Source organism: Vulpes lagopus, chromosome 6, assembly GCF_018345385.1.
Source record: "Vulpes lagopus strain Blue_001 chromosome 6, ASM1834538v1, whole genome shotgun sequence".
Classification (NCBI taxonomy): domain Eukaryota; kingdom Metazoa; phylum Chordata; class Mammalia; order Carnivora; family Canidae; genus Vulpes; species Vulpes lagopus.
In genome coordinates, this window is record NC_054829.1 from 35656146 (window position 1) to 35683940 (window position 27795).

The 27795-nt window shown below is 40.3% G+C and overlaps 1 protein-coding gene and 1 long non-coding RNA gene across 2 annotated transcripts in view; one reads left to right on the forward strand and one right to left on the reverse strand.

Annotated features, from left to right (window-relative positions):
* Positions 1-18376, reverse strand: part of RHOJ (ras homolog family member J) — a 78311-nt gene extending 59935 nt beyond the window's left edge. Inside the window, exon 1 of the mRNA XM_041759120.1 lies at positions 17707-18376. Within this exon, the coding sequence (XP_041615054.1) occupies positions 17707-17950 (244 nt within the window). The 5' untranslated portion in view covers positions 17951-18376. The remainder of the gene's footprint in view (positions 1-17706) is intronic.
* A 1816-nt stretch (positions 18377-20192) lies between these two features.
* On the forward strand, positions 20193-27697 carry LOC121493344. The gene is made up of 3 exons (XR_005988455.1): positions 20193-20273; positions 26954-27076; positions 27573-27697. It is a non-coding gene; the product is annotated as an uncharacterized LOC121493344 (long non-coding RNA).
* Positions 27698-27795: the final 98 nt, after the last annotated feature.

The following is a 27795-nucleotide window of genomic DNA, read 5'->3' on the forward strand; positions in this document are numbered from 1 at the left end:
GAGATCTGAAGGTTGAAAATAAGCTCAAAAAAAAAAAAAAAGAAAAAGAAAATAAGCTCCACCTCATGATGATGGAGCGACATATTTATAGTAGGAGGGGAGGAAGTGACAATGGTTATCCTTGGAGGCTATCATACCATCAATTCCCTATTTTGCTGTTGTTATTATTAAATCAAATTTTATTATTAATTTTTATGATACCTTGTCAATCTCTGTGAAGATGACCATACTATTTTTCTCTTTAGACTTATTAATATGAATTTTGTGAATAGATTTTCTAATGAACTATCCTTAAATACTTGGAATAAATCTCTTTTGAATATGGCTTTATCTGTATGATTCTTCATGAGATCCTTAGCTTCTGTGATCTGAACCAGGTCTGTGGAGGCTTGTAAAATCCTCAGATTATTCTGTTTTGCACTCCTTTATATTCATGGGATGTAGTTTTTTCTCTTCTAGATGCACCCCTCACCTTAAAAAGTATATTTTTTGTTTGCAATTTTGAGATCTGTTACCACTGGGCTCTGTCTCTTCAGCCTCTTTCTACTTTCTTCCTTTTTTTTTTTTCTTCAGTGGATTGTGCTGTTCTGGGCAGAATCCTTCAAAACATATTTTGGAATTTATGTCCTGGTTTTACTGGAAACATGGTTTATATTTTTGTTTTCAATTTTTTTTGGATGATTTTCAGGAAGAGAAGAAAACTGGAATCATGGTCATATCAGAAGCCTCAATATGTAAATATAAAATTTTTGCAGAAGGGAATATACAAATATTAAATTGATTTTCACAAACTCTCAATAGGCATTTTAGAGTTGAAATTGAGAAGCGAAAGATTGCATTATTTATGAAAATAGAGATGAGATTATTACAAGTTACTCTTTTATCATCTTTTCTTTGGTAGTAAATATAGCCCTCCTGTGGAAACCTAGAGGCAATTTATATCGCTCCCAGGGAAAATTTTTTTTCCTCCATCTACTTCCAACTCTACCTTAAAAATGTATATATTATAGGTGCTTAATGATAAGGATTGTTTAAGTAGTAGTTGGATGCAATTGGGGAAAATACTTTTTGAAGATTGACCTCAATCACTTTTCAAATTGTGATGGATCTAGGGTCTGAAGAACAAGTCTGGGAGTTAGCAAGGGTGGGGGTATGGTAAAAGGGTGAGCATTAACTTTCGAAGTCAGAGAATGCTAGGGAAATTGAGAAGGAAACAAATACAATCTTCCAAACAACCAGCTTTTGGATCCATTCTAGTAGGAACTAATTGCACTTATTAACTACTCTGTGAATTTGGTATGAAGTAGGCCTGGGTTTTTCACTAGGCAATAGATTGTTTGAGGTATATTGTCAACAGTAAACAGCACAATTACAATTATGTCTTTAGAATAGAGTGTTTTAATATCCAAATGTTCTTATTGTGAGTCTTTTCAAGGTTGTAAAAATGGATTTACATTCCTGATTAGAAACAATTCTTCTGGTACTGCAGCTGGGTGATCTGGGTGGTGGATCCCTCTTGCAGCCCCGCTTCACACCTGCTGCTGAGATAATGCCCACAACTCTGAGGCATCTCCACCTCTAAAAGGAGCAAGCAGGCTGTATGTCCGAGTTATGGTACAGGAAGCAGCACCTCCGGCTTTGAGCTGTATTTCGGGCACTCGCACATCCACATTGCTTATGAATGTGTGAAGGGACAAATCAGGATTAAGACTGCACTCTTAGAGATGCAGTCCTGGGGAAAGAGGATGTATATGCTTTTATGCTTTTGCTGTAGTTTGTGGCTAATTATATCTCGTGTCATTCTACACTCGTGGCACAGCTACTAAATAAGGTGATTTATTACGAGTAGGAAACAATAACATTTGATAGTGTTTTCTGATACACAAAATGCTTTCATGTACATTATACAATTTGTGATTTCTTGAGGATGTTTGGCTAATATAGATTAGTTGCCTGGGAACCCGTATAACACTGTGTTATCAAGAAGACAGGTTACTTCAGAGATACCTGGTTTCAATGCAAAATTACATGTTAGAGTTATGGCAGTAGTAAATTTACTCAACAGGATATTTTTAGAGGCTCTCATGGTAGAGTGAAATTGGATGATGAAATGAGACTATAGATATTTTAAAGAGCTTTTAAGGATAATACCATCTTTTCTTAAAAGCAGCCATGTCAAAGTTATCTTGTAGGATGAGATTGAACTCTAATCTGGAAAAGTGCAGCTGTGTAATGGGTACCTGAGGAATATGTTAATATGTATCTTTCCTTCTTTTTTCTACCAAGAGACTTAGGGTTTCTCTGTCTTTGTTTCTGTTTGTCTCTGTAACACACACACACACACACACACACACACACAGATTCAGTATCAACAATGAGGTGGACTGCACTTATATTTCAATCTTCCAGAGATGTCCATGAAATTCAAGGTTGGAATGCTCATATTGAAAACATTGCTTCCAGCCTTGAGCTGATAAAATTGGTATGAAAGTTAGTCTGACTACTTTACAATTTTCTCATGAAACTGCAGATCGTAACCTCCCCATGAGGAAAACACTGACCCATGGGTGACAGAATGAGGCCTTTGGGGAAGAATCAACTCAATAGATGTGCTCCATCCTTCTGTACACCTCTGTGGGTCACCTAGGATGATGACAGAGTAGAGCAGTTGATAAAAATGTTATGCATAAATGCAGAACTTGGATGGAAACGAGAGAAAAGAAATCTGTAACTCGAAGGAAGAGCATCTGTCAATGCTGAGAGTTTTGCTGCAGAGACATGCAGTGAGGACCTAAAGATGGACAGAACCACAGGATCTCTTTCTTAGACTAATGGGTCCTACTCTAGCAATAGCTACCCTGGTGGATGATAATTTCCTACTTTTCAGTTATACACATCAGTGTGGATGACACTTGGAGGAAGTGTCTCCAACATCTTCAAGAGTCGTTTTCAGCTTTGAGTTCCAGGAGAAGCAAATTTAAGGTCCATTTATCTGCCCACAAGTTCCAAATTCTGCTCTTACTCACTCATTCTTGGCACTTGTCATCAACATTGATAGTTGAGCTTACAGCATGAGGGGCTACCCCATATCCTTCCTCCTCTCCTCCCTAGTTCCTTTTTGTTCTCCAGATACACAGAGGTGAGGAGAGCAAGAAATAAAACACGTTTTGAAGATTCACTGCTCTGCCTTTGTTCTCTTGGCATTCAGACCCACAAAACATGAGGCTGCTTCCATTATTATTTTTTTAAAGATTTTATTTATTTATTCATGAGAGACACACACACACACAGAGAAAGAGAGAGAGAGAGAGAGAGAGAGAGAGAGAGAGAGGCAGAGACACAGGCAGAGGGAGAAGCAGGCTCCATGCAGGGAGCCCGGTGTGGGACTCGATCCCAGGACCCCAGGATCATGCCCTGGGCCGAAGGCAGGCAGGCGTTAAACCGTTGAGCCATCCAGGGATCTCCCTGGGGGCTTCCATTATAAAGTGGGTCCATTCACACTGAAATAATCTCAGATTCTTTGAAGGAGGAGATGCTAAAACCACTTCGGAAATTATACAGAAATGGCGTATTTAAACCTGCCTAGTCTAAACCCCTCATTTTATGGTTTAAGACAATCATCTCTGGCGTCTATGAAGATGTATGTTGTACTTTTCATCACTCGGGCATCCATTGTGTTTCCTGACCCCGGAAAAGGTGCTACATCCTCTCTTTGGTGTTAGAAATATAATCAGAATTTATAATCCAGTGCCTTCTCTAAGCCCGCATGTGATGGTGGGGGAGTCTTATTAGGAGGAGCAGACTGGCAGAGGGGAGAAAAGCAACTATTTTAAGGGGGGTATTCACACCACTGAGAGACGGCAGAGAAAGAGGAGGAAAGCTTGGGGGATTTTATTCTCTCAAGAGACTGAGCACAACAATATAGATATTTAGAGATAAGCAGAATGCCAGATTCTTTACTAAAAATTCCAGTCCTGCCTTTTGAATTTCTCCGTCTTTGGTCATTGAGAAACAGTGTGCATGAAGGAGCAAGGAGTTTGGCAGTCTTTTGTAATTCAGGCAACACTTGGATGTTTTCTGAGAGCTGCAGCTCTCCTGTGCCACGTCTGCTCTGACTTAATGGAGCAGAACTCCAGGCAGCCCCTGCTTTCAAGGAGCACCTTCCCTGGGGAGGGAGATAGAGTTACCCAGTCAGGGATTCCAGGGATCAGACATTCCTGTGCTTGTCTTCATCCCTAGAATGCAAGATACTTTATGTTTCTGAGACTTGCTGTTAAAATGAGGAAAGAGCAGATGGGGTGCTTGGGTGTCTCAGTCTGTTGGGTGTCTAACGTTTGACTGACATCTTAATCTCAGGGTCGTGAGATCGAGCCCTGCACTGGGCTCTGCACTGGGCTCTGCACTGGGTGTGGAGCCTCCCTAAGATTCTCCTCCTTTTCTCCTCTCCCTCACCCCCTCTAAAAAAATGAGAAAAGAGCAGAAATTTGGGGGAGTAACAGAGGAGGATCATCTTCTGCACTAAGGGAAGGATCCTAGTGGGTCTCAGTGGAAAAACTACCAAAAGTTTGGGGCTGAAAGAACCCTGTCCTTGAAGAATTATGGAGAATAATTTTACTTAATTTTCTCCCTCCATAGATTAGACAGACATTGCTCAGGGGTAGATTTGCATTATTCCTTCTGAATCACTGATTAATTCACCATAGCAGAGATATGAGTCGTTTCTGACTTCTTTTACATCACAGTAGAATTTCCATAACTGAATTTCTGTGATTCTCACATATACCATTAAAATATTTCTGAAGTTTTTTTTCCCTATTGAAAGACAAAATTTAAATAGTATTAGCATGAAATTTGGCTGATTAGGAGCTGCTTGTCAAGTTAATACACCATGAGCCTTTCCCTTAAAGGATGTACATTCCCTTTCATACAGAATTCACTGGGTGAAGGTTCTGCAGGGGGGAAGGAAACCCTTAACGCACACACCAAAGAAAGTTTGGGATCCTTTAAAAAAGAAGTAGGGGAACATGGAAAGGCTGAATAAGAACAAAAACAATTTTTATGAGGTTCTTTCTGAGTATGTCATATATCTTTCAATGGCAGATTATTGATTTTAAGAACGATGAAAAGAAAAAAATGTCCATTAAATCCTCTGAAGTCTCCATTTTCAGATACTTTGTTTAAAGGTTGTTGGTGACCATTTACAAAGAAATAGAAAACTGGCAACAACTTTTAATGGATAAATAGATCATCCTGCGGGCTGATCTTTCTCACCCTCAAAATGCTTTACTTGGTGTTTTTTCTCTGGGCTCTGAGTTAATTGCAGGGTTTGTGGGAATAAGCAGACATTGGCTGTAAAATCAGAGCCAAGTGTCTCTGTCAGTAAAGTAGAAATTCTCTTCCTCATTTCACAGGGAACAGGCTCCTAAACTGTTCATGAGGTGGTGAAACATGGGAAGGCTGAGGCAGTGATGCAATCAGAAAGGAAATCTATGAAGGGTTTACTAGCTCCTTGTGACACTGAAGGCAAATAAAACGTGTTTTCCCAAATGTGTGGATGCTTTGAAAGTTCTGTTTCTGTTCATCTATATTCCTGACCCTCTTTCATTCTTTCCCCATCACTGTAAACTCTAACTTGAAAATTTGGAAATCATTTGAGGATCCAAGTATCGAACTGGGTGTGATGTGAAGGAATTTACTATGTAAATTACTATACTTAAGGTTAGTTGATGTTGTAGTAGGATCCAAAATAACTAATGGTCTCTTGTAGGTACCCAGGAACTCTTAAAGCTTGGAGCCTGATTCTCCTTGTATCCAGAAAAACCTGCTGAGTTCTATATTACCCTGGAATAGGATGTCTTTTGGGAAACTGAAATTCAATCTGTGGTAATTGGTGAGGTTGCCAAATAGGATGTCTCGCTAAATAAACCTTTTATGTGTTAATGGGCAGAAAGTAAATGAAGCATAAAAGTCATTCAGGATGATTTGTAGTCTACTACATACTAACTCCTAGTAAGACTAGCATATCTGTTACGGTGACTGGGTATTCAGTACTATAAAACACAGTGATCTATGGGAACCACGGGGACCAGGTATCCTAGAATACCACAAAATGTGTCGACTTTTGGAGCCAAGATTAATTCTGGGATTCAAAGAAATTCTGTATTTGAAAAGCCTTAACATGATATTATAATGTAGATAAACCTGGGAATGACTTAATAGCGATGTATTAAAATGCTGAGGGGAGAGAAATGTAGTACTCTTATATTGGCGACTTCAGTTCTTTATATTAGTCGGATTGACCTAACTTAATTTAAATAACAAGTGGGGAAAAAAAACCCCAAAAGACAGAAGTGCTTGAAAAGATTATTTAGTTTAGATTTTTACATCCTGTTAATGACTATGTCTAAGTTTTGACAAGATGCCCATTCCTATCAAACCATTACAAAGGCTTCGGTGTGCCAGCTATGGATTTAAAATGCAAGTTGTTCATGATTGACTTAAATTGAATTTGTGAGTAGCTACTTATTACAAATGGGGGAAATACAAGGTCAGGTATTTATGAAGGGAGTTGGAAAGATCTGGGTGTATTGTCTGAAGACAAGGAGGAAAGTTTCCTCAGTGTTCAAATATATTAAGAGTCATCATTCTCAGGGTGATAATGAGGATTTCTCCATTTTTGCTGAGCTTGAGTGAGAGGAAATAGCTTTGATGCTGCCTGATGGATTCAGTTTATCTAAAAGGAAGGACTTGGTATGGAGAATTATTAAATAATTAAATAATTAATCATTAATTATTATTAAATGAACAGAATAAATAGAATAAAATCTCTACTAGCAAAGTTAGTACCTAATATAGATACTCAAGATTTAACTTTCAAAAAAAAAAAAAAAAGATTTAACTTTCACTCTCTCTTTTGAAAAGCTTGGTTAAAAACATGTTTACTATTGAAAATTCTTACGGCTCTTATTTACCAGCTTGAACTATGGCAAATGTCGTATGCAATTCACTTTAGTTGAGGAAAGAAACATTTGGGGCTCATAGTGCAAGCTTATCCAACATGAGCAGAAAGGAGGAGAGAGAGAGAGGGTGGGGGAAGGGAAGCCAGTTTTCTTCTCGTATCTCTTACTTTGACAAGTATAAAATGCCTCATTAGTAGTATATATGAACGTGTTCATTGCATTTCTTGCAAGCATACAAGCTGAAAATTAGTACACTTTCTAGCTAATGAATGCTTGCATTTTATAAATATCATCCGTAATTCCTAGGAGTTTTACACCTGTTATACATTAAGAAGATTATTGACTTCTTGTTTTTCTTCATAATTAATCTCATTATCTGGAAAAAAGTTATATGGCACATATTTTAAGGACTTAAGGTTTTCTTTTTGCCTCTAGCATATGACAGCCAAAAAACAGAGATAAAACAGAACTCCTTTATATAATTAGGAAAACAGGGCAGCCCTGGTACCTCAGTAGTTTAGCGCCGCCTTCAGCCCAGGGTGTGATCCTGGAGACACGGGATCGAGACCCACGTCGGGCTCCCTGCATGGAGCCTGCTTCTCCCTCTGCCTGTGTCTCTGCCTCTCTCTCTCTCTCTCTGTCTCATGAATAAATAAATAAAATCTTAAAAGAAAATTAGGAAAACAACTTTTTGCCTGGTTAAATCACTCAGAACTTACAAGTTTGAAATTTGACTGGAACAAAATGTTTTAGAATTTTTTCCTAGAAAAATAAAATTGTTTTGCAAGTTCTAAATCAAGCCAATGCAATATTTCTGAATATGTGTTTATGATGCTTAGAATATATCCTTTTAAGATGTGGGAGGATCAAATTTCAGCATGGAAAACTATCCCGACTATTTACATAGGATGCTCCCTTCAGTGTAAGTGCAGTGGTTAAGACTGTGAGACTCTCAAAAAAAAAAAAAAATAGACTGTAAGACTCTCGATGTCATTCATTCATTCATTCAGCTGACATTTCTGAGTGTCTGTTGTGTCATAGGCTCATTCCCAGGCATAGGGACATAATAGAAAACAACACAGAAAGAAGCTTGCCTTTGTAAAGTGTACATTCTAAAGGGAGGCAAAAAATGGACAATTAAATAAACGAATAAGATACTAATTACAGAGGAAATTAATAGGTGTTGAAAGGAAGCCCAATTTAATTGGAGTGTTCTGGCCTCACTGAGGAGATAAGATGTGAGCTGATAGATTTGAATCCTTTCTGCCACTTGCTGGCCTTGTGATGTTGGACGGGTGACTTCTCTGAATTTCAGTTTTCTCATCCATGAATTGAAGATACTTACTACCTAGAGAAATTGTGGGGCTCATAGAAGTAAGCAAGAGTAACAGGTTTTGACACATATTAAATACTTAGCTAAATAGTATTAGTGAATTACTCTTTTTTTTTTTTTTAAAGTAGGTTCCATGCAAAATGTGGAGCCCAACTCCAGGCTTGAACTTGTGACCCTGAGATCAAGACCTGAGTTGGGATCAAGAGTTAGATGATTAACTGACTGAGCCACGCAGGCACCCTGCAAATTACTATTTTTATTAGTCAAGTGTAGACAGTCCTGCAAAAGGATCAGGAGGCAATTTTGTTCACTGTGTTTCATCCCACCCAGGCCATCTCTCCCCTGTTGGCAAGCAGAATCACATCCTGAGGCTCGATTTGCTAATTTGTGTTAAACAGCTGGAGAAACTCCAAAGGGAGGCTTCGTCCCCACTAGCAGGACTGTTTGTCAAGCTGGTTGATTACTAAGGGTGCGAGTCCCAGTTCTGAGATTTCTGCCTCCCACAGAATTGACATGCTGTCTCTTTCAGGAACCAGATTCTAGTCCGAGGAGAAGACTTTCTGGACTCTCAGGAACTGCATTTTAAGTTTTCCATTTTTGTTTTTCCCAAATGTAGGTCAAAGCACGAAGCGCAGGAGGAGTAGCCGAGGGGAAACAGATGTTTATGTTCATTTCATAATCGCAGGGCCGGGTGGCTGTGGAGGAACAGTACGTAGCATCCAAGACGTCCAGAGCTGCACCAAAACCACCCCCAGGGTCCTCGGCTCCTTCCTGTTTTTGAAGACTTCTTTGCTTCTTCCCCTGAGAGGAGGTGTTCTCGAATTTCCCTCAATGAGCCCGCTGAAGATCTCCCAGTCAGGCCAATGATTGGCCTTGTGACTCCTTTAGAAGTCCAATGGAGTGTGACTGGAAATGAGGTCTGTCACTTCCAGGTTTGGCCCATAAAACTTTCCATCCGAGTTTATCCCTGTTGTTTCTCATCCGACTGGCTAGGTACAGATAATTTGAGGTCCCAAGGGGTGGCAGGGTCACAAGATGGAAGGAGCCCGGGTGTCTAAATGACTAAAATGGAGGAAAGTAGCCCCACTGACTTGAACACTTGCCCAGGACCATAACATTAACAAGGAACACTTTGCCACGGTGTTAATCCCTTACATGTTTGTGTTAGGTTAGCATATGCCAACTAACAGTGGCTTTTTGATTAATGTTAATAGCTCTAAAACTCTACACTGATTATGATGTTTGTGTACTGCTTCATGGCCTCCACTTACTTCTCTACAGGTTATTTAACCTTGGGCAAACTGGTTAATATCTTCACGCCTTGATTTCCTCATCAGTAAAATTGAGAAAATAAGACACCTCATAAGATCATGGTGAGGAAGCAGTGAATCGATGTATGAAAATATCTCAAATATGCCTAAATCATAGCAAAGACTTTGGAAGCTACTGTTATTGTTGTTAATACACATACTAGTGACACTTGAGTTTCATAATTAATATTACTACACTGCTTGTTGGATCACACATGGCCATAATGGGACTCAATACTAACACGGGAATGAAGAGCACCAGAAATAAAAGCTGTATTTCACAACAAAGACAAGACCAAGTAGATACACATAAATCAGGTCCTTTTGTTTCACGAAAATTGAACACATTCAAGAAGCTGGTGGACTTCAGAGCTTTCAGGAACAATGCCAGGCCGCTCTGTGACTCACAGTTGGTCTCTCTTGAATTCATGATGGAATTTATCCTGCCTGTGTTACACCCAGAAAATTAACTGTTTGGATTCTACTGACTAACCCAACGGGTGGCATGGATTTTTGTATGTGGGAAAGTAAATTTTCAGCATCATATCAGAAACTGCAACCTTTCAGAGGGTAGAGCTTCCATCATAGGCCCTTGCAATCTTGTGCTCAGGATTAATGAGGGACAGCATTTTTTTTAATTTTTATAAATTTATTTTTTTATTGGTGTTCAGTTTGCCAACATATAGAATAACACCCAGTGCTCATCCCATTAAGTGCCCACTTCAGTGCCCGTCACCCAGTCACCCCCAACCCCGCCCACCTCCCCTTCCACCACCCCTAGCTCGTTTGAGGAACAGCATTAAGTTGAGTTTCCTCACCTGTCCTTTCCCAAGAGGCCTTCTGTTTATTGCCCATCTTCATGCTGCCTTTGTCAAACAGGTCAACTATATCCAAAACATAAACGTCCAATGTGCTGGGCCATCCCTGAGCCAAATTTGCTATTTGTCTCACACTAAGAGGGAGAAATGGCAGATTTTGAAAAAGCTATTCCAGAAATAAAATACTGTTTCCCTGAAGCCCAACCTCCGTGGGCAGGTAGGTAGTAAAATTTATGAAGGATTTCCTAGCCTGGAAGTGAAGGGAATCAGGCCATGTGGAACTAAGTGTCTCGGTCGCAAGGAGACTGAATTGGTCCTAGTCCTTGGTTTGTTGCCAGCTAAAACTGGAATGTAGGAGGGCTGGGAACTGCAGATGCAGTTTCCAATCCTGGGAGCATGGTTTTTTTGGGGGGAGGGGTTACAGATATTTAATTTTCTTTATCCTTCTTCTATTCTTCTTTCTTACTCCTAAGAGCTGCAGCTCATAACTCACCAGCCTACCGGTTTCTTTGGCTTTCAGAGTGTAAGCTGTACCCTTGAAGCCTCTGACCTGTGCTTGCTTTCAGCAGCATCTCAGGGTAGACTGTGAAAGGAACTGTCTCTGTAAATCTTGCCACTACACCTTTGGTATGGCCTCCAAGGGTCCAGAAAAAGCATCGGCCACACATTACACTCTCTCTAAAGGAGATATTGGAGGGCGTTGGATACCTATAAGACTGTGTTTTTGAGCGTCATTGCATTTAGAAGGAACAGAGTGAGTGAGTCTACTGGTCCGTGCTTGTCTCCTCTTATGCAAACTTCTTTTATATTTTTGTCTGAGGTTAAAATCCTGGTGATTTATTTCATAGTCCTATGAGGGTTGTTTCAAGTTTCCTTTTGGCTTATAGAAAATGAACCTCATCCATTCTTTAGAGACTCTCAAGTGTCTTCCGAAAGAGCAAAAGAGACACTCCCGAGTAAATATTCCCAAGTGGGTAGAACTATGTTACAAACCTTTATAAGCCCAGGGCTTTGTTTTTATTTACTTTCTATCATTTTGTTTTACTCTCCACCCCTCCCCTTGCCAGTGGATTGGACAGTTTCCCTTCCTGCTCTGGCCATTAAGGTTATGATTCAGTCTACCTTGGACTGATCACCATTTAATTAGGTAGAAAAGTTAGACTTGACTTTCAGCTCTCTGTGAAACAGAAACAACTTCCTTTTACATCTCAGCTGATAGAGCAACCAGATTTTCTCCCTTTCCATTAATCATGTTAATTTCCTGAATAGGCAGCTGGATTTGCAAACAGTGACTTCAAAGATGAGTTTTGCTTTGTTTTTAAGCTTTTATTTATTTATTTTTGTGTGTGAGAGAGGGAGAGAGAGGGCATGAATGTGCATGAATTGGGGGAGGGACTGAGGGAGAAGCAGACTCTTACTAAGCAGAGAGTCTGATATGGGGTTTGATCCTAGGACCCTGAGATCATGATCTGAGCCAAAGGCAGACACTTAGGTGACTGAGCCACCCAGATGCCCCCAAAATGAGTTTTGAAACACAGATGGCTTTTGACAAACTCTAGGAGAGGTGAGTGATAGAAGAAAGAGCCACAGACAAAAATCAATACTAAGCCAGAGGCTGATAGAAATGGTGAATGAGGTACACTGTGCCCACAATCCAACCTGACCAGGCTTATTTGACACAGTGGTGTACATGAACATACCATGGACATGATCTAACTTGACATATAATCTAACTAAACACAAAATGGAAGTGTCGCTCCTATGTCATATGTTATGTGAAACATCACTTGATAATATTTTATCCGTGAAGGTGTTGTCACAAAACTCAAAGTTCAAGAAAATATAAAGAAATGTGATTGTTCCATGGTAAGCTGTGAAAGCTCTAAAGGTTCTTAGGACATCTTGAGTCCTCCTAGAAGGGAGTAGAAAGCAGGACCCAGAGATGTTTCTCAGGCTCGCTTGTCGAAAGCGTGAGTGGCCCTATCTCTTTTCATCCCACTGCCCCTAATTTGTGGTCCTAGTCCTTAGCTGAATTTGGTATTACTCTGAAGCATGCTCTGTATATAAGAACTATGAGTTTGAGTGGGCCACTCAAAATTTAGGTAGGCTTCTGAGTATAATGCATAAGGAGCAATTTGCAGCTCATCTGTTTCCAAATGAAATTTACACATTGCAGAATTACATTATTCAACTGATGTGACATTGGCTATTGGTCAAGAAAACTCATCCTATGTTACAATTCCAGTAGACATAAAATGATACTTGTCAACAAAATAGTTCAAAAATAGAACATGTTTACTAAATTTCTAAACATGTTCATTCCTAAAGATTGGACCAGCAGTTTGTTCATTTATTCAGCAATTTCAATGGACCAGAAATTATCTAAGTTCTAGAGGGACAAAGGTGATTAAGACATACCACTTCATTTATTCAATAACTATCTATTGAGAATCAACTCTATGTTGGGGTCTTTTTTTAAAGGCTGGAGATAGAGCAGTGAACAAGACAAAGTCCTTGTCCTCATCGAGTTCACATTCAAGTGTGGAATAAAAATGGTAAGCAAATAAATAGAAGTATAATGCCAGTAATGTGAAATGTCATGAATAAAGATGTAGCAGGTAAGAGGTTAAAGAGTAACTCGGTGTGTGTGTGTGTCTGTGCTTTTGTGTGTGGATGTGTTAAATAATGTGGTCAATTAAAGCTAGAGAGGATCCAGGGGAATAGTGTCAGGCTGGGGGAAGAGCAAGTGTGAAGTCTTCAAGGAAAATGGGATATCGGAGTATTTTAGGCATACCAAGTTGGCTGGTATGGCTAGAGAGAAATACTGAGGAGAGTTAGGAGGTGAGGATGGAGAGACGACAGGGCCAAGTCATGGAGCACATTGTAGAACATGATGAATGATGGGGTCTGAGTGTGAAGGGACTGGGAGATTTGAGCTGTGGATCACCCCCTTGCCAGCTGTGTGGAGAACTGACTAGAGGGGGGCAAGATTGAAAGCAGGGAATTGAGAGGTGATTACAGTAGTTTAGATGAGAAACGATGGTGACTTAGATGAGAGCGACACAATGGAGGTGCTAGACGTAATGAGGTATTTTGACTGTTGTGCTGATCAGTAGTAGGGGTATTGTCATAGGAAGAAAGGAGCCAAGGATAGTACTGAAGTTTTTGTTCTCAGCAACTGGGTTCAAGATTGTGGTCATGTACTTGCATGGGGAAGTCTAAGGGAGGAGTAGATTGGGGGAGTTAAAGAATTTTGTTTTAACAGATTAAGTTGGAGATGCCTATTAGATATTCAGATGGACATTTGGATATATGAGTCTGGATCTCAGGGGAATATTGGGACCAGAGATATAAATGTGGTAGCCATTGGTATATAAATAACAATCGAAGCCATGAGATTAGGTACAACCAACTTGGGCATGAACGTAAATCGAGAAGGGAACCGAGGGACTGAACATTGAGGTTTGCCAACATACAGTGGTTGGGAAGAGATGGAGCAGGAGATGGAGAGAAATTTGCCAGTGAAGGGAATAAAAGCCAGGAGACATTGTTATCCCAGTAAACAAGCAAAGAAACAGTCTTGAAGCCATCCAATCCAGTAAGATAAGAATTGACCAGGGGATTTGGCAAGACACGACCTTCTCCCTCAGGAGCTCAGAGCAGAGTGGGAGTAAGAAAAACAAAGAAACAGGTAGATTGCTCTACGTGGTATAAGTTGCCTTCTAGAAATGTAAGCAAATTTCTGGAGCTGGGTTGAAAGTGGAGCAAGGAATTCTTATGGAGCCAAGGAAAGAGGAGATGTACATTCGGGCAGAGGAAAAATAACTAAGATTCATAAACCTTAAATATTTTTTTTTGGTTGGTCGTTAATTGTTTTTATAATCACTCATGCAAAACTGCTATTTCCCCTCCCAATTTAATACTCCACTTCTATTACTTTGTGCATATTTATCAATTATCAATACACATGATTACTATATTATAAAGACAATACATACATTTCATCCTATTCCTACTCCATTTGGAGGATCCTCTTAGAATTGCCATTTTCCTTTGTTGTAGTCTCTATCTTTTTATTTTAGAGGTGGAGAGGGGGAGAGGGAGAGAGAGAATCTCAAGCAGGCTCCGTGCCCAGCACAGAGCTGATGCAGGGCTCCATCTCAGGACCCTGAGATCATGACCTGAGCTGAAACCAAGAGTTGGATGCTTAACTGACTGGGCCACCCAGGTGCCCTGTAGTCTTTATTTTTTTAAAAGATATTTTTCCCTTTTTAAAAGATTTTATTTATTCCTAAGACACACACACACACACACACACACACACACACAGAGAGAGAGAGAGAGAGAGAGAGAGAGATAAGCAGAGACACAGGTAGAGGGAGAAGGGGGCTCCCTGCAGGGAGCCCGACGTGGGACTTGATCCCGGGTCTCCAGGATCAGGCCCTGGGCTGAAGGTGGCGCTAAACCTCTAAGCCACCCGGCCTGCCCCTTTATCTTTTAATTACATTCTAATTTCCTTCCATAACTGTGTGCAAGTGTAGAGAACTTATTCTTAACAATAATAGCTGCTATGTACCTAACACTTATCATGTGAGGCACTGGTCTAAGAACTTCACATATATTAATTTATTTTGTTCTCACAAACACTCCTAATACCAATGTTGTCTTGTGTGTGTGTGTGTGTGTGTGTGTGTGTGTGTGTGTAATAACTGAGGGACAGAAAGGTTAAGTGACTTGCTCAGGCCACACAGCAATGGCAGTGCTAGTATTAGGAGTGAGATCTCTGACTTTGAAGCCCACCACCTTGAGCAGTTTTTCTTATTGTTATATCCCTACTTTCCCAGGGTGGGCAGCTGTTAGGGAAAAATTTTCCAGGGGTAGTTTCTCTTAGACATAAGCTGCAATTTTCTAAAGACTGGGCAATTCAGTTGCTGCTTGTGATTTCAGAATGGGCGAGTAGGACCCAGGGCCTGGGTACCTGATACTTGTTCACATAAGGAAGAGAGCATTAGTCCTTTTACAATTGACTGCAGGATTTCAGGTAACTGCGTAGGGCTTTACAGTCAATCAGCTCATATATGGGGAGGCTGGTGGGGTACAAGGAGCTTGTCTTTGTGTTGGAGATCTCCTTACGAATGGAAATGTTCACTTCATTATGGATCCTAGATATGTGAGGCTCATGGCTTCATTTCCTTTACAAACTAACTGAAAGCACCTGGGATGATTGTGTACTTAAAAAGGTACAAAGTGTAAATCAAAGCAACAGTGTTTGGAAATGCCTACTATGTGCAATGTATGGCTTTGGGTAAAGTGGCTGCAGTTTCTTGAGAGGTAAAATCATAGAGCAGCCAAAATCTTTAAGATGCTTTGACGCACAAATAACAGTAAGTATATAGACAATTGAAATATAAAATAATTTCATCTTTGTGGAATCCAGCCTTTGCTCGATCTCGAAAATTTTTTTTATAGGCTGACTTTATCTCTAAAGATGGTTTTATCCTCTTTCTTTCTGAGAGACTTTCTTTATATAGACTGATAATCGATTGAACCAATAGATGGGGACCGGGATACATCATTTTCAAAAGGACTTGAGGTCTCTTCCTTTAGTAGACTTTGCCCCCCCACCCCGCCCCCGATCTAAAAGTTTTTGAAATTAGGTACCAGCCAGTTTTCCTTTCCTAGCAGAAAAGAGGATGTGGAATAAATAATTTGGTAAGATGTTTCCATGTCAAGTATTTTGGTAACTTACTTAGTTACTTATTTACTTTTAATCTTATTAGGCTTTTTTTTCTTTTCTTTTCTTTTCTTTTCTTTTTTGGTTTGTTTTTCTTTTTATTCTGTTTTCATTAAAATATTCTTCTCTGGGTGCAGTCATTATATTTTCAGAAAAGCTTAAGGGAGCCAGCCTTAAAATTTGCTCTTAATTTTTACAAATATAAAACAAACTTCTGGGAAGTAGATACTATTTTCACTGTGGTACTCTCCCAATCTGCTATGTAATATTGTCATAAATCTTGTAACGGTAGGAGAAGGAGGAGATTTAGGTGATTGTTTAGCTCTGGAAAAGAAGCTACTTCCTAACAGAGAGGATTTCAAATGGCCACATAGCAAAGCCAACATTCACACAGGTTTCCTGTGGGCCACTTCCCCTTTGCTGAACCTGACCCAAAGCCAAGGTGAAGGAAGGAAGAATTTCCTTTTATGAAGTCTCAAATCTCTGATAACTCACCGAAGCTGATCATTTTGTTGAAAAAAAAAAAAAACCTATAAAGTTAGGCTACTGTAAACTTGAAGAATTTCATGAAGTTGCTTTTGAAGAACAATATTTGCTTTGGAAATGAAGAGAAAAAGTAAGAATCAACATGGAAAAATTGAGATAAGCTATCCCATTGATAAGAACACCTACAAACTTTAGGACACTCAGAAAACAAAAGTAACTGAAAAGATTAAGTTGTGGTGGCTACCTTATTTTAACTGTCACGCCTTAAAATATTTTATGTCCAATTTCATCCTTTCTGGACATAGTTTAAAATGATTCCAATAAAAAAAATAAAATGATTCAAATGTTATTTTCATCTTTTACCTTAAAAACGTACTAATTAAACATGTTCCTTTTAATTCAAGATACATACTGCCTAATGGACACTTGAAACCTTTTCGTATTCCTCCCTCCAATATTTCGTATTCCTCCCTCCAACCGCCCCCCCCCCCATCTACAGCCCCAGGAAAATAAAAAAGTACAATAAATAGTACAGCCACCGATCGTTACAGAAAAATGAGTGTTCTAATGTTTGTTCATTTTACCATTTCATTTATGAATGGCATGGGGTACATACATGAAAAGTGGCAAACTTCTTTCCCTAGTTGTGTGGTTAGTGGTGATTTTTTTTTTTTTACAAAAAAAAAAAAAAGTGTATTGCAATCACACTACATTTTAGACCGTTTGCGTAAAAAGTTAGCAATCTCCAGGCGCACATGGAGTGAAATCCCTGGCCCCAGTGCCTGGAGAGCAGGTCCAGGGTATTTCCCCAGTGTTAGTCATCTGATGTAAGGGTTTAAGGGGGGCGGGGGGAGGAGTGTTAGGATGCCCATCGATGTAGGAATTGTCCTAATAGTTCCAGCAAAGATCTTGGCTGTGTGCTCCGCTCCGGGACCTGGCCACTGCCGGCCCGCACCCCACACTGCCTGCTCTTAGAAATAAAGCAGGCCCCTGTGAGTTGGGGTGTGGCCGCCCGCACGGTGCCCCCCGCCCCCCGCCGCAGGGGCAGGCTCTCCACCGTCCTTACCTGCATAGTGGTCAAACACAGTGGGCACGTACTCCTCTGGGAAGGCGTCGTTGGCGTAGCTCATCAGCAGGCAGGTCTTCCCCACGGCGCCGTCCCCCACCACCACACACTTCAGCATCTTCTTGTCCTCGGTGCCGCTGCAGCCGCAGCTGCGGTCGCCTCCCTCCGGGCAGTGCATCCCGGCGGCTCCAGCTGCGGGGACCGTGCAGCCGCCGTGGGTCCTCCGGCTGCTCCCGAAGCCCATGGAGCGCGGCGGGCGGGCGGCGGGCGGCGGGCGGCGGGCGGGCTCCCGGTCACTCGGCCTCGCTTCGCGAGCCTGGGGTGGCGCGGACCTGGCCCGGGCAGCTGGCACGTGCCCTCGCGCTTACCATACTGGTCCGGAAAGGCAACGCACGTTTGGGAGAATGCTCAAAAGCCCCTGTCCCTGTTCCCCTCTAGTTTGAGCTAAGAACCCCTCATCCTCTCGGATTTCTAGGGGCTGGCGGGCCGTCCCGAAACGTCAACCGCCTGCGGTTCCCTGGCGCTCCCCCCGCCCGGCCGGCCCAGGACACGTTGGGATCCTGCTCAGCCTTGCCCCCTTACCCCTTCGCGTCTAACATGGAGGGAAGCTGGGCTTTTTAATGGAGTTTCCCCCTTGCTTCCTCCAGCTTGCGAGTATCAGGAAATCATGGGTTTCCTGCTGCATTCCATATTAGGATCAGTGGGCTGGGGAAGGCTGCAACAATGGGAGCTCTGTGTGCGTGTGTTTGTACTTGTGGGGAACGCTGCCAGGGCAGGGAGTGGGAAAACACTAGGGGTCCCACTGCAGACTCAAGCTGTCAGACTTCCTGTTTCATCTGCTGCTGGGGAGGCTGTTTGCCTGGGGCTGGCTGGGAAGAAGCTGACGACAGGGGAGTGCTGTCCGCCCCAGACACAGAGGGAATGGTTTAGGGGAGCAGAGGGAACCACAGCAGCCCGGTGCAGGATAACATATGACATCATCCCTCACTGAGTCACCAGCGAAAAGCTCTGCAAAGTAGAAATGGACAGTTCTGCCCATATTTCAATGAGGGACCTCAGGAAATCCATCCAGGCGAGGGAGAAGAAAACCTTCCAGAAATACACTGTGTCGAAGGGAGACATTCTTACAGATCATAGGTGTAATATGCGTGATCAAGTTTATGAGCTGCCGCATTTGAGCACAACACTCAGACGTGTACCCAGACCTAAACATCTGTGTGGTTGTAGCACATAAGAAATCAGCCAGACACGGGACATTTGCAGCTTCTTATTAGCGAATAAACACACATGTGCTTGGCTTACGCTCTTGGAAATGAGAGTACGCAGGATGGCTTCCTTGGTTTCCTTCAGGTCCCCAAATGCTGCTTTTGCGTGAACAGTTTCCTTCGTGATTTACTCCTGTCTCCTTGGGTCAGCCTGGTCCTCTTCCATTACAAAAGAGCCATTGGCAGCTAATTTATTTGTCCATTGGGTTGCTCAAAATGAAGCCCCCTTGAAGCCCTGTGTTTGATTAATGTACTTGGTCTTAGAGGAGGTGTGGAACTCTGCAAATGATTTTGGCAAATGGATCAAGTACTTTTTTGATGGGGGGAATCTCCGTTAATTTGAGATTCATTTATTGAGCATTAATTTCGAGCATTTAGATTATCCGATTGATTTGAGAAGGGTTTTTTTCTTTCTTTTTTTTTTTTTTTTTTGTAGAGGAGATGGGAGAGAAGTCTGTTTTAATAGGCAGCTAACAATAATATATGCAATATAATAATATACAGTAATATAGAATATGTAGTATTATAATGTGTATATATATAAAAGGATACATACTCATATATGCTACAGTGTAACAGATATAGCCCCAAATTTCTTCTCTTTTAGATTATAGTAACATTCGCCATAGTGCTTCATATCCCATATATTTTTTTCCCTAGGCTCTGTTGCCATAACAAACAGCTCCCAAAGCTCAATTATTTAAAGTTATATGTATTTCTTGTTCATATTGTTTTCCATTTTGCATATTTTTGTCACCCTCATTCAGGGATCTAGCATGGTGGAGCAGCCACACTGAGAGCATGGATGATCACTGTGGCTGAAGAAGAAACTAATGTGGTCAAATGGCATTGGCTCCTAAAGCTTCCTTCTCACAGTGACATTTCTGCTTGCATTAACTGGCCAAAGCGAGTCATATACCCATGCTAGGTTCAGCAGGGTCAAAAGTATAATCCTACTATGTGCCAGGAAGGGGGGAACCAGATATTGGTGAACAGCCTGAATGGTTTACAGATAGTTCAGACAACAGGGATAATGTAGTTAGTCGAGATTATGTTAGCAGTACTAAAGTTAAATTCTTTATGTTTAATGTCATTCAGGAGCATTTGAAATCACCTATGACTGCATGTGATTTATACAGTTTTATTTTCATTTAATCTACCCGAAACATCTGGAATATGTGATAATAAAATCGCAACTTGAAAACTTATGTTTTTCTTCTAGAAAAAACCCTCAAGTGTGAAGGTGGCAGCCAAGCAAATCTGTTCAAAGTGGTTGACAATGCCAGGAACCCCAAACTGAAGGTAATGAACAAGACTGCTTTGAGCACAATGTGATGATATGTGCTTGCTAGAACCTTGAAGGGGTTCTGATTTTGACTTTGTCCCTGAGATCACGCAGAAAATATGGCATGGAGTAAATATTCCCTTCAAATATGGAGTTCTCAAACAATGGCTGGCCCCACACTTACAAGTATGCCTGGGCTCACTGAACACTTGGCCTAAGAAAAAACTGAGAAATTGGATTGGATGAAATTTAGCTACATCTGTGTTTAACCCTAAGTTTTGTGTTATCACGCACAGATATTTGAGTCCATGCCAATTGATACTTGATTACAAATTGGGACACCTAAGAGTACTGAAAGCAGCCAGTTACGGTCTTTACCTCCTATTCAGAGGATTGGCAAATCTACCAGATTGGCTTGTATGCAAAGATGGGTCATGGTTATTGAGATTGTTGAGTATTTCCCAAAATAAACATGTCCCATCACTCTTTACTGCCCCCAGACTGAATATTTATAAGAAAAAAAAAATGTTTGAGATGTTTATGGAAAGCGGCCAAAAAAAAAAAAAAAGTTAAAGTTTTAATAGCCTGCTGATTCTATGGATCACATTGCTCATGTGAGAATAAATCTTGTTAAATATGAAAAGATTGACTTGAGCCAGAGTAACAAGATTTAAAGAAAAAAAAAGTAAAGATAATTCAGCCTTGTTTTTATAGATCCATGAGTCCATAGAACTGTGACTGCTTTCTTGTCTAGGTAGAATGGTCAAGAATATACTTTAATTCCAAAGATTTATGGTTATGAATTTAGAAGTGGTAGGAACACCATTTACTGAGATAGTTTCAACCGGATGCCTGTATTTTAAGGATCTTGGCCATTTGAATGACCGAGTGGTGGTTTCGTAGCCATTAATTATTGGTTTACCTCGAGCACCAAGTTTACACAAACTTACCAGTACGCGGTGAAATCTTGTTGGGTGATATTTCCTGCTTTTTTCTGAGTTCTCTGTTCCTTGGCTCCCTCTTGTCCTCTGAGCTTTGGCTTCACATGAATTTTCCCAAATGCCAGCAGAGCATTTTTGCATGGAATTCTGACTTCTCTGTTTGCTTTAGTTTTAGTATGACTTTAATAAAAGAGCCCAGATTTTTCTCCCCTATTTTTTTTTCTTTTGTGCTTGAAACTAGAAGTTGTACAGGGAAATAAGGCAATTGGATCAGAAACTCTGATTCTGGATTAGCCACTACATAGGAGAATGTTTTGACTCCAGTCTCAGGAATGTGGGATGTGCTGTGGTTACGGTGATTCTGAGATGTCCAGCCCAGTCACAAGTCATCCCCTGTTCCACAGGAAGCCCTCCGCGGGGCTAATGTGAAAGTCAGACTGCTGGTGGTGGTGGCCAGGTGGGAGAAAGGAAGGGACAGCATGGTTCTAGCAGTTTTGACCCAAATTCAGTTGGGGCACTGCTAAAACTTCACAGGATGTCCTAGGACTGGCCTGGTCTGGAACAGCTGCTCCCCAAGAGGGATGAGTCATTATTATAAGGAACACTCATACATTTGTGTTTTTTAATCTTTCAGACCACCTGTACTCAGCCTCTGGCTATTGCCCATGTTATAATCATGTCATGTGATATGATATAATATCATAATCATCAGCCGCATTTTCTTGGATATGATCTTTTTATAGGTTTAGAAATGGCTTTCTTTCTTTTTTTTTTTTTCTTTGAGGATTTTTCTTTCTTTGCTGAATCTCTTAATTATGATAGAAGTAGTTACATGTGAATCTCAGGCAGATGGGGACTTCTTTTTGTCCTAGGAAAGAAGAGGCTGATTTGGTGAGTAATGATAAAGGTATGTGTGTGTGTGTATGTGTGTACGTGTGTATGTGTGTGTGTGTGTGTGTGTGTTCTACTATATTTCACTATTGCATATCTTAACTCTGAACACAAAGTTTTGTCCCAGACTTGTGGATAATCTATTAAAAAGTGTTTTTTTGGTCTTCCTCCATAGAAAACTAGTAGTTAGGGATTTTTCAGGTTCCCACTAGCTGGAAAATCTGGAGATAGCTAACAGTTTGGAAAGAAATTTCCCATTGATTCCTGATTTTCCAGACTGATAGAGATATGTTTTGGAAGGCAGACAAATTTGAGGTTGAGGTGGTGCTGAGTTGTTTCTCTGTCAAGGCCATGGAGCAGGAATAGTTTTTGGAAATAGCCATCTTGGAGTCAAGCAAAGATCTTTGATGATTATTTCAGCCTGTTAGTGATATGGGCCCAAGATGCCGAAAGTCATCGGATTGGTCATTATCTGAGTGGAAGAGCATGAGTGTCACTGCCGCAAGCTGAACTTCTGTGGGCTCAGGGCCCTGCCACAATCTTATTGCCCTTTTTACTTGTGGGATCTACTGGGGAAAGTGAGAAAGATTTGTGTAAATCTTCACCTCTGCTAGAAAAACAGCTTCAAATTTGTCCTCTACTTATGATGTACTGTTGTTACCTGAAAAATTAAGACAAAGATTGAAGAGTTGAAGGACAGAGGACATGGGATTCTGTTGTATACAGTAGGTGTTTTGGTAGTTGTAACCAGATTAAACCCACAAAGGAATCCTCCTGAGAGCCTGCAGTTTACTGACCAACTCCTTGTTGGTGGGACACTAAATGCAGAGGGAAATGCAATTCTACTCCGTGGACTTAATGTGTCTGATCACACTTTCTGAACAGCCCATTTGCTAATTAATTTAAATCACCCGCATCAGAAAAAATAGAGACATAAAGACTATCAGTGCTTAAATGAGACCTCAGTTCAGATCTCAGTTTTGGTGTTTGTGTACGACACAGACTGAGAGGAATGATCTGGAAACTAAGTCCCAGGGGGTAAGTAGAAGAGAGAGGAGAAAGAAAACAGCTTCAAACAATCTATTAAAACCCCCAGGACAAAGGGAGGAAGACAAAGTCTTTTGTGATTGTAACCCCAGCAACCAGGGGCAGAAGGTAGGCTGAGTCATTATGTGAAAGGATACATGGTTTTCAGGTTGAGTGCCATAGAAGAGACTCCCTTCTTAATTGTCAAGGTGAAGAATTCTCACAAAGTGTTTATTTTCCATTCAATTTATGAAATTTTCTTTTTTTGTGAATTTTTAAAAAAGATTTTATTTATTTTGAGAGAGAGGGCATGAGTGAGGTGGGGGTAGGGGACAGAAGAGAGGGAGAAGTAGGCCCCACGCGAAGCAGAGAGCCCAATTCAGGGCTCCATCCCAGGACCCTGAGATCATGACCTGAGCTGAAGACAGATGCTTAACAGACTGAGACACCCAGGGAGCCCAACTTTAAAAAAAAATTTCTATCCACTCTTTATTGTGCTGACTTATTAAAAGTACTGTGGATATTTCAACAATATTAGTGCTTTTTAATTTGCCTCTATTGTTTTGGATGATATTACATTTGGAAGTTATTTTGTACTTTACCTTACTTTTTGGAGAATTGAAAAAATTGTAATTAATTTTGTGAGATATATATCTCTTGTCTATCCTGAAAGGTAACATGTTTGTACTATAATTTTGTATGATAAAATAATATAGTTTTTACTTTATAATGAGAAGATTGGTAATAGGCTTAAAATGCTTTTGTTTTTATAAATTTCACATATGCAATTTTTTATCTAAACTTTGTTTTGTTCTTTCATATTGAAAGGAAAGTGATCCTCCAAAACTACGCACATCTCTGAAGCATTCATGGCTAATTCCAATTATACCAAATGCTTAGTACCATCATTTGTTTATCTCAGACATGGAGACTTCATGATAATTGCTGTCCATTCTGTAAATGCCCAAAGATTTATTTCTGTTGTATTCTTTTTATTATTATTATGTCTCAACATTTTTCAGAATCTCAATCTCATTGAGTCTGGGAGGGACTTTTTATAATTATCAAATTCAACTTTTTAAATAATAAAGGACTTTTTCTTACAAGGAGGCTCAAAGACTGTGCCTTTGCATGAATACTATTCTTCACTATGTAAAGCAGCAACTACTATTATTTACTATTTGGATAATCACGGCCTAGCTGGCTTTGTAGTGGACATTTTTTGCTTTTGACTAAGTTCTCTTTCCTCTTTTGGTAATGGCACTCTAATTTTTCCTTCTACCTTCTACCTTCAGCCCAAATTGGTCAGCTTGGGCTAACCCCACTCTCTAGTGTAGAAGAGGGTACACGATCCAGGTTTGGCAAATAAGAATGATCTCTGGGGCTTTTTGCTGATGCTCTCCAGAAATAGGTGCTCTGCTCTCACCAAGAATTTCTTTCATGAAGGATCACATAAGGATCACTTGGTGGAAAGATCCTGCCTGATGCTGATAAAAATGATGATGATAAAGCAGTTTATTTGTTTTCTTAATTAGGCTCCACACCCAGCATGGAGCCCAACATGGGGCTTGAACTCACAAACCTAAGATCAAGACCTGACCTGAGATCAAGAGTTGGATACTTAACTAAGCCACCCAGATGCCCCCAGTAATTTATATTTTTAATTCATTTAATCCTCCCCCAAAACCTGTGGAGTGAATATTATCTCCTCCATTCTTATTAAAAACTGAGGCTAATTGTAGTCAGGTAATTTGTTTAGTGTCAAACAGCTAGGAAGTGGTGGATCTGGGATTCTAAATCTGGCAGCCCATTTCTAGAGCTCATGCTTTTGCCATTATACTAAAGAAAAACGTGGCTGAAAGAGAGAAAAACAGATTCCTGATCACATAATTTGAGCTCTTGGATTAAACTATTCCTAACATAGCCCTAGATTTCCCATTTGAATTAGCCACAGCATTATCTTTTTGGTCGGGAAGGATTCGGGAAGGATTTCTACTACTTGCACTTGAAAGAGCCCCAACTGGTGCCTGAAAGAGCAATGGGAAGTCTTGGATAAACTGCCACATGATATTTGAGACAATGCATGTAGAGATGACTTTCTTAACAGAGCTATGAAATGCTAGAGTATCTTCAGGTACATGTGATTATAATTTGCGTTGCGTTGCTCTTCAAATTTGGGCTTTTGTGTTTACATATTTACATTCGGTTTGAACTGAATGTTTGTGTCCCCATCCAAAATTCACATGTAGAAACTCAATGTGGTGATATTAGGAAGTGGGGCCTTTGGGAGGCGATTAGGGCATGAGGGCAAAGCCCTCGTGAATGAAATTAGTGCCCTTATAAAGGAGACCTCAGAGAGCTCCCTTGCCCTTTCTGCCATATGAAGACACGGAGAGAAGACAGCAATCCATGAACTAGGAGGCAGGTTTCCACCAGATAATCAAATTTGCCAGCACCCTGATCATAGACTTCCCAGCCTCCAGGAGTGTGAGCAACACATTTCTGTTGTTTATAACACTTATGGTATTCTGTTATAGCAGCCCAAATGGACTAGGGTAGTGGTTAAGAACTAGATGCAAGTCACTTAAGCCCCCATTTGTGTAGATTCTGAGACAATCCTCATCAAATAATAATCCTTTGTCTTTTAAATAAAAATATATTAATAACACCTCTATCAATGTAGTCATGCATATATAAAAGATCTAAGAAACAAAATTAGATCCAAATTAGCTTAAGCCAAAGGAGATTTATAATCATGTAATCGAACATTCCAGGGAAGCTGGGTTTGGCTGACCTAGGACTTAATGTTGCCAGTAGGATTCATTCTTGGCCTTCTACTTCTGGGCAGGCTCCATCCTCAGCATATCCAGGAAACTCCACAGCCACAAGGGAGGTGAGTTTCACTTCTTTGGCTACCTCGCCCAGGAGGGAGGAGAGTATGTGTCTCAGGATTTCCTGCATGAGGCAGCCAGGTTTCTCTGACTTAGGTTAAGTGAGATATACTGATGGGTTTAGGCTGAGTGGGTTCCACTCCTGGTGCCCACGGGATACAAAATGGAAGATCGAGTTGAGAGAGGAAACTCCAGATATTGATGTTAGGAAGGAGAATGTTAAATATAATAACAATAATAGTACTACTTGAAGTTACAATGATAATGATAATAACAGCTAATAATACAGTGCATATTATATGTTGACATTTATTAGCATATTTAATCCTTACCACAACTGTATGAGATGAGTACCATTAAATTCTCATCTTACAGAAAAAAGATAAGGAAAGATTTAAAAATACATATTCCTTAATTTTTAACCATTGATTACCTTTTATTAAACATTGTGATTGGGGATCCCTGGGTGGCTCAGTGGTTTAGCGCCTGCCTTTGGTCCAGGGCGTGGTCCTGGAGTCCCAGGATCGAGTCCCCCATCAGGCTCCCTGCATGGAGCCTGCTTCTCCCTCTGCCTATGTCTCTGCCTCTCTCTCTCTCTCTGTGTCTCTCATGAGTAAATAAATAAAATCTTAAAAAACAAACAAACAACATTGTGGTCAGTCGCAGTATTTGGTAGTATATTTGTGTGACAGTACTTGATAGTATATTTGTATGACTTCCTGAATGGTGAATGGGGAATAGATAGATATTAGTATATTACCCAGGAGCCAAACTTAAGGATTCTCTAGAGTTAAATGAAGATATATATTCATATTCCCAAATATCTAAATATTACAAATTATCTCTTTTTTTGTTTAAGCCATGAAATATATTTTACTTGGAACTTACCAGTTGTCTTGCAATAATATAATATATTGTGATAGTGAAAAATATTTTTTCATCTTACAGGTGAGGTGACCAAGACCCAGAGAGAGGAAGTTCACACAGCTAGGAAGAGGCAGAGCCAGGATTCATGCAGGCACTCTGGCTATAGAACCCGCCCTGTTTACCTGGCTGTGTTAAGAATGGATGGTGAGTCACAAACAAGGAGTGTCCTATGCTCAATTTCCCTCCAGTTATAATCCTTAGCCTTTTATTTAAGACCTTGTAAAGCCATAGCAATGTTCAGTGTTGTGCCATACAATCCAAGTCTCCTTTACACTGTTTGTGGTGATCCTGTAAGTCATGTAGGGTAGCCAATCAGTTTCTGAACTCTTGTCCTTTCGGTCAATGTCAATACTCCTTTATTCTTACTGAAGGTGTTGATAAAGAACCATACATCTTTATGAATCATCTCTGCAGCTGATTCCAATTTTTCCAGAGTCAAGGATGACAGTCAAATACCCTTCTCCCTTGTTTGTCTTTATGGCTATCATTTGCATAAACACCATATGATCAGGACGGTGGGTAAGGGTGAAACTGTTGCTTGGTATTGTGGGATATCTTTAGCTTCATGTTTCTTGATTTGATATAGAACAAGAGCCATCTAACCATTTATTTGGTTTAATTTTTGTTTTCTTTTTTCCAGGAGATAAATTTGGCACATAATAGGAAACATTTATTTCCTTCTACTCTTATGTACAGAAGCTTATTGTCAGATAAGTTGCTGCCTTTGATACCAACTTAAAAAAAAAAAAAAAGGAGTAAATACCATTTTGCCCACTCTCTTCTTTCCTCCAAAATATATCTTGGATATAACCCATGTTTTAAAAAACTAGCTATCACATTCTCTATGCCATGAAAACATAAGA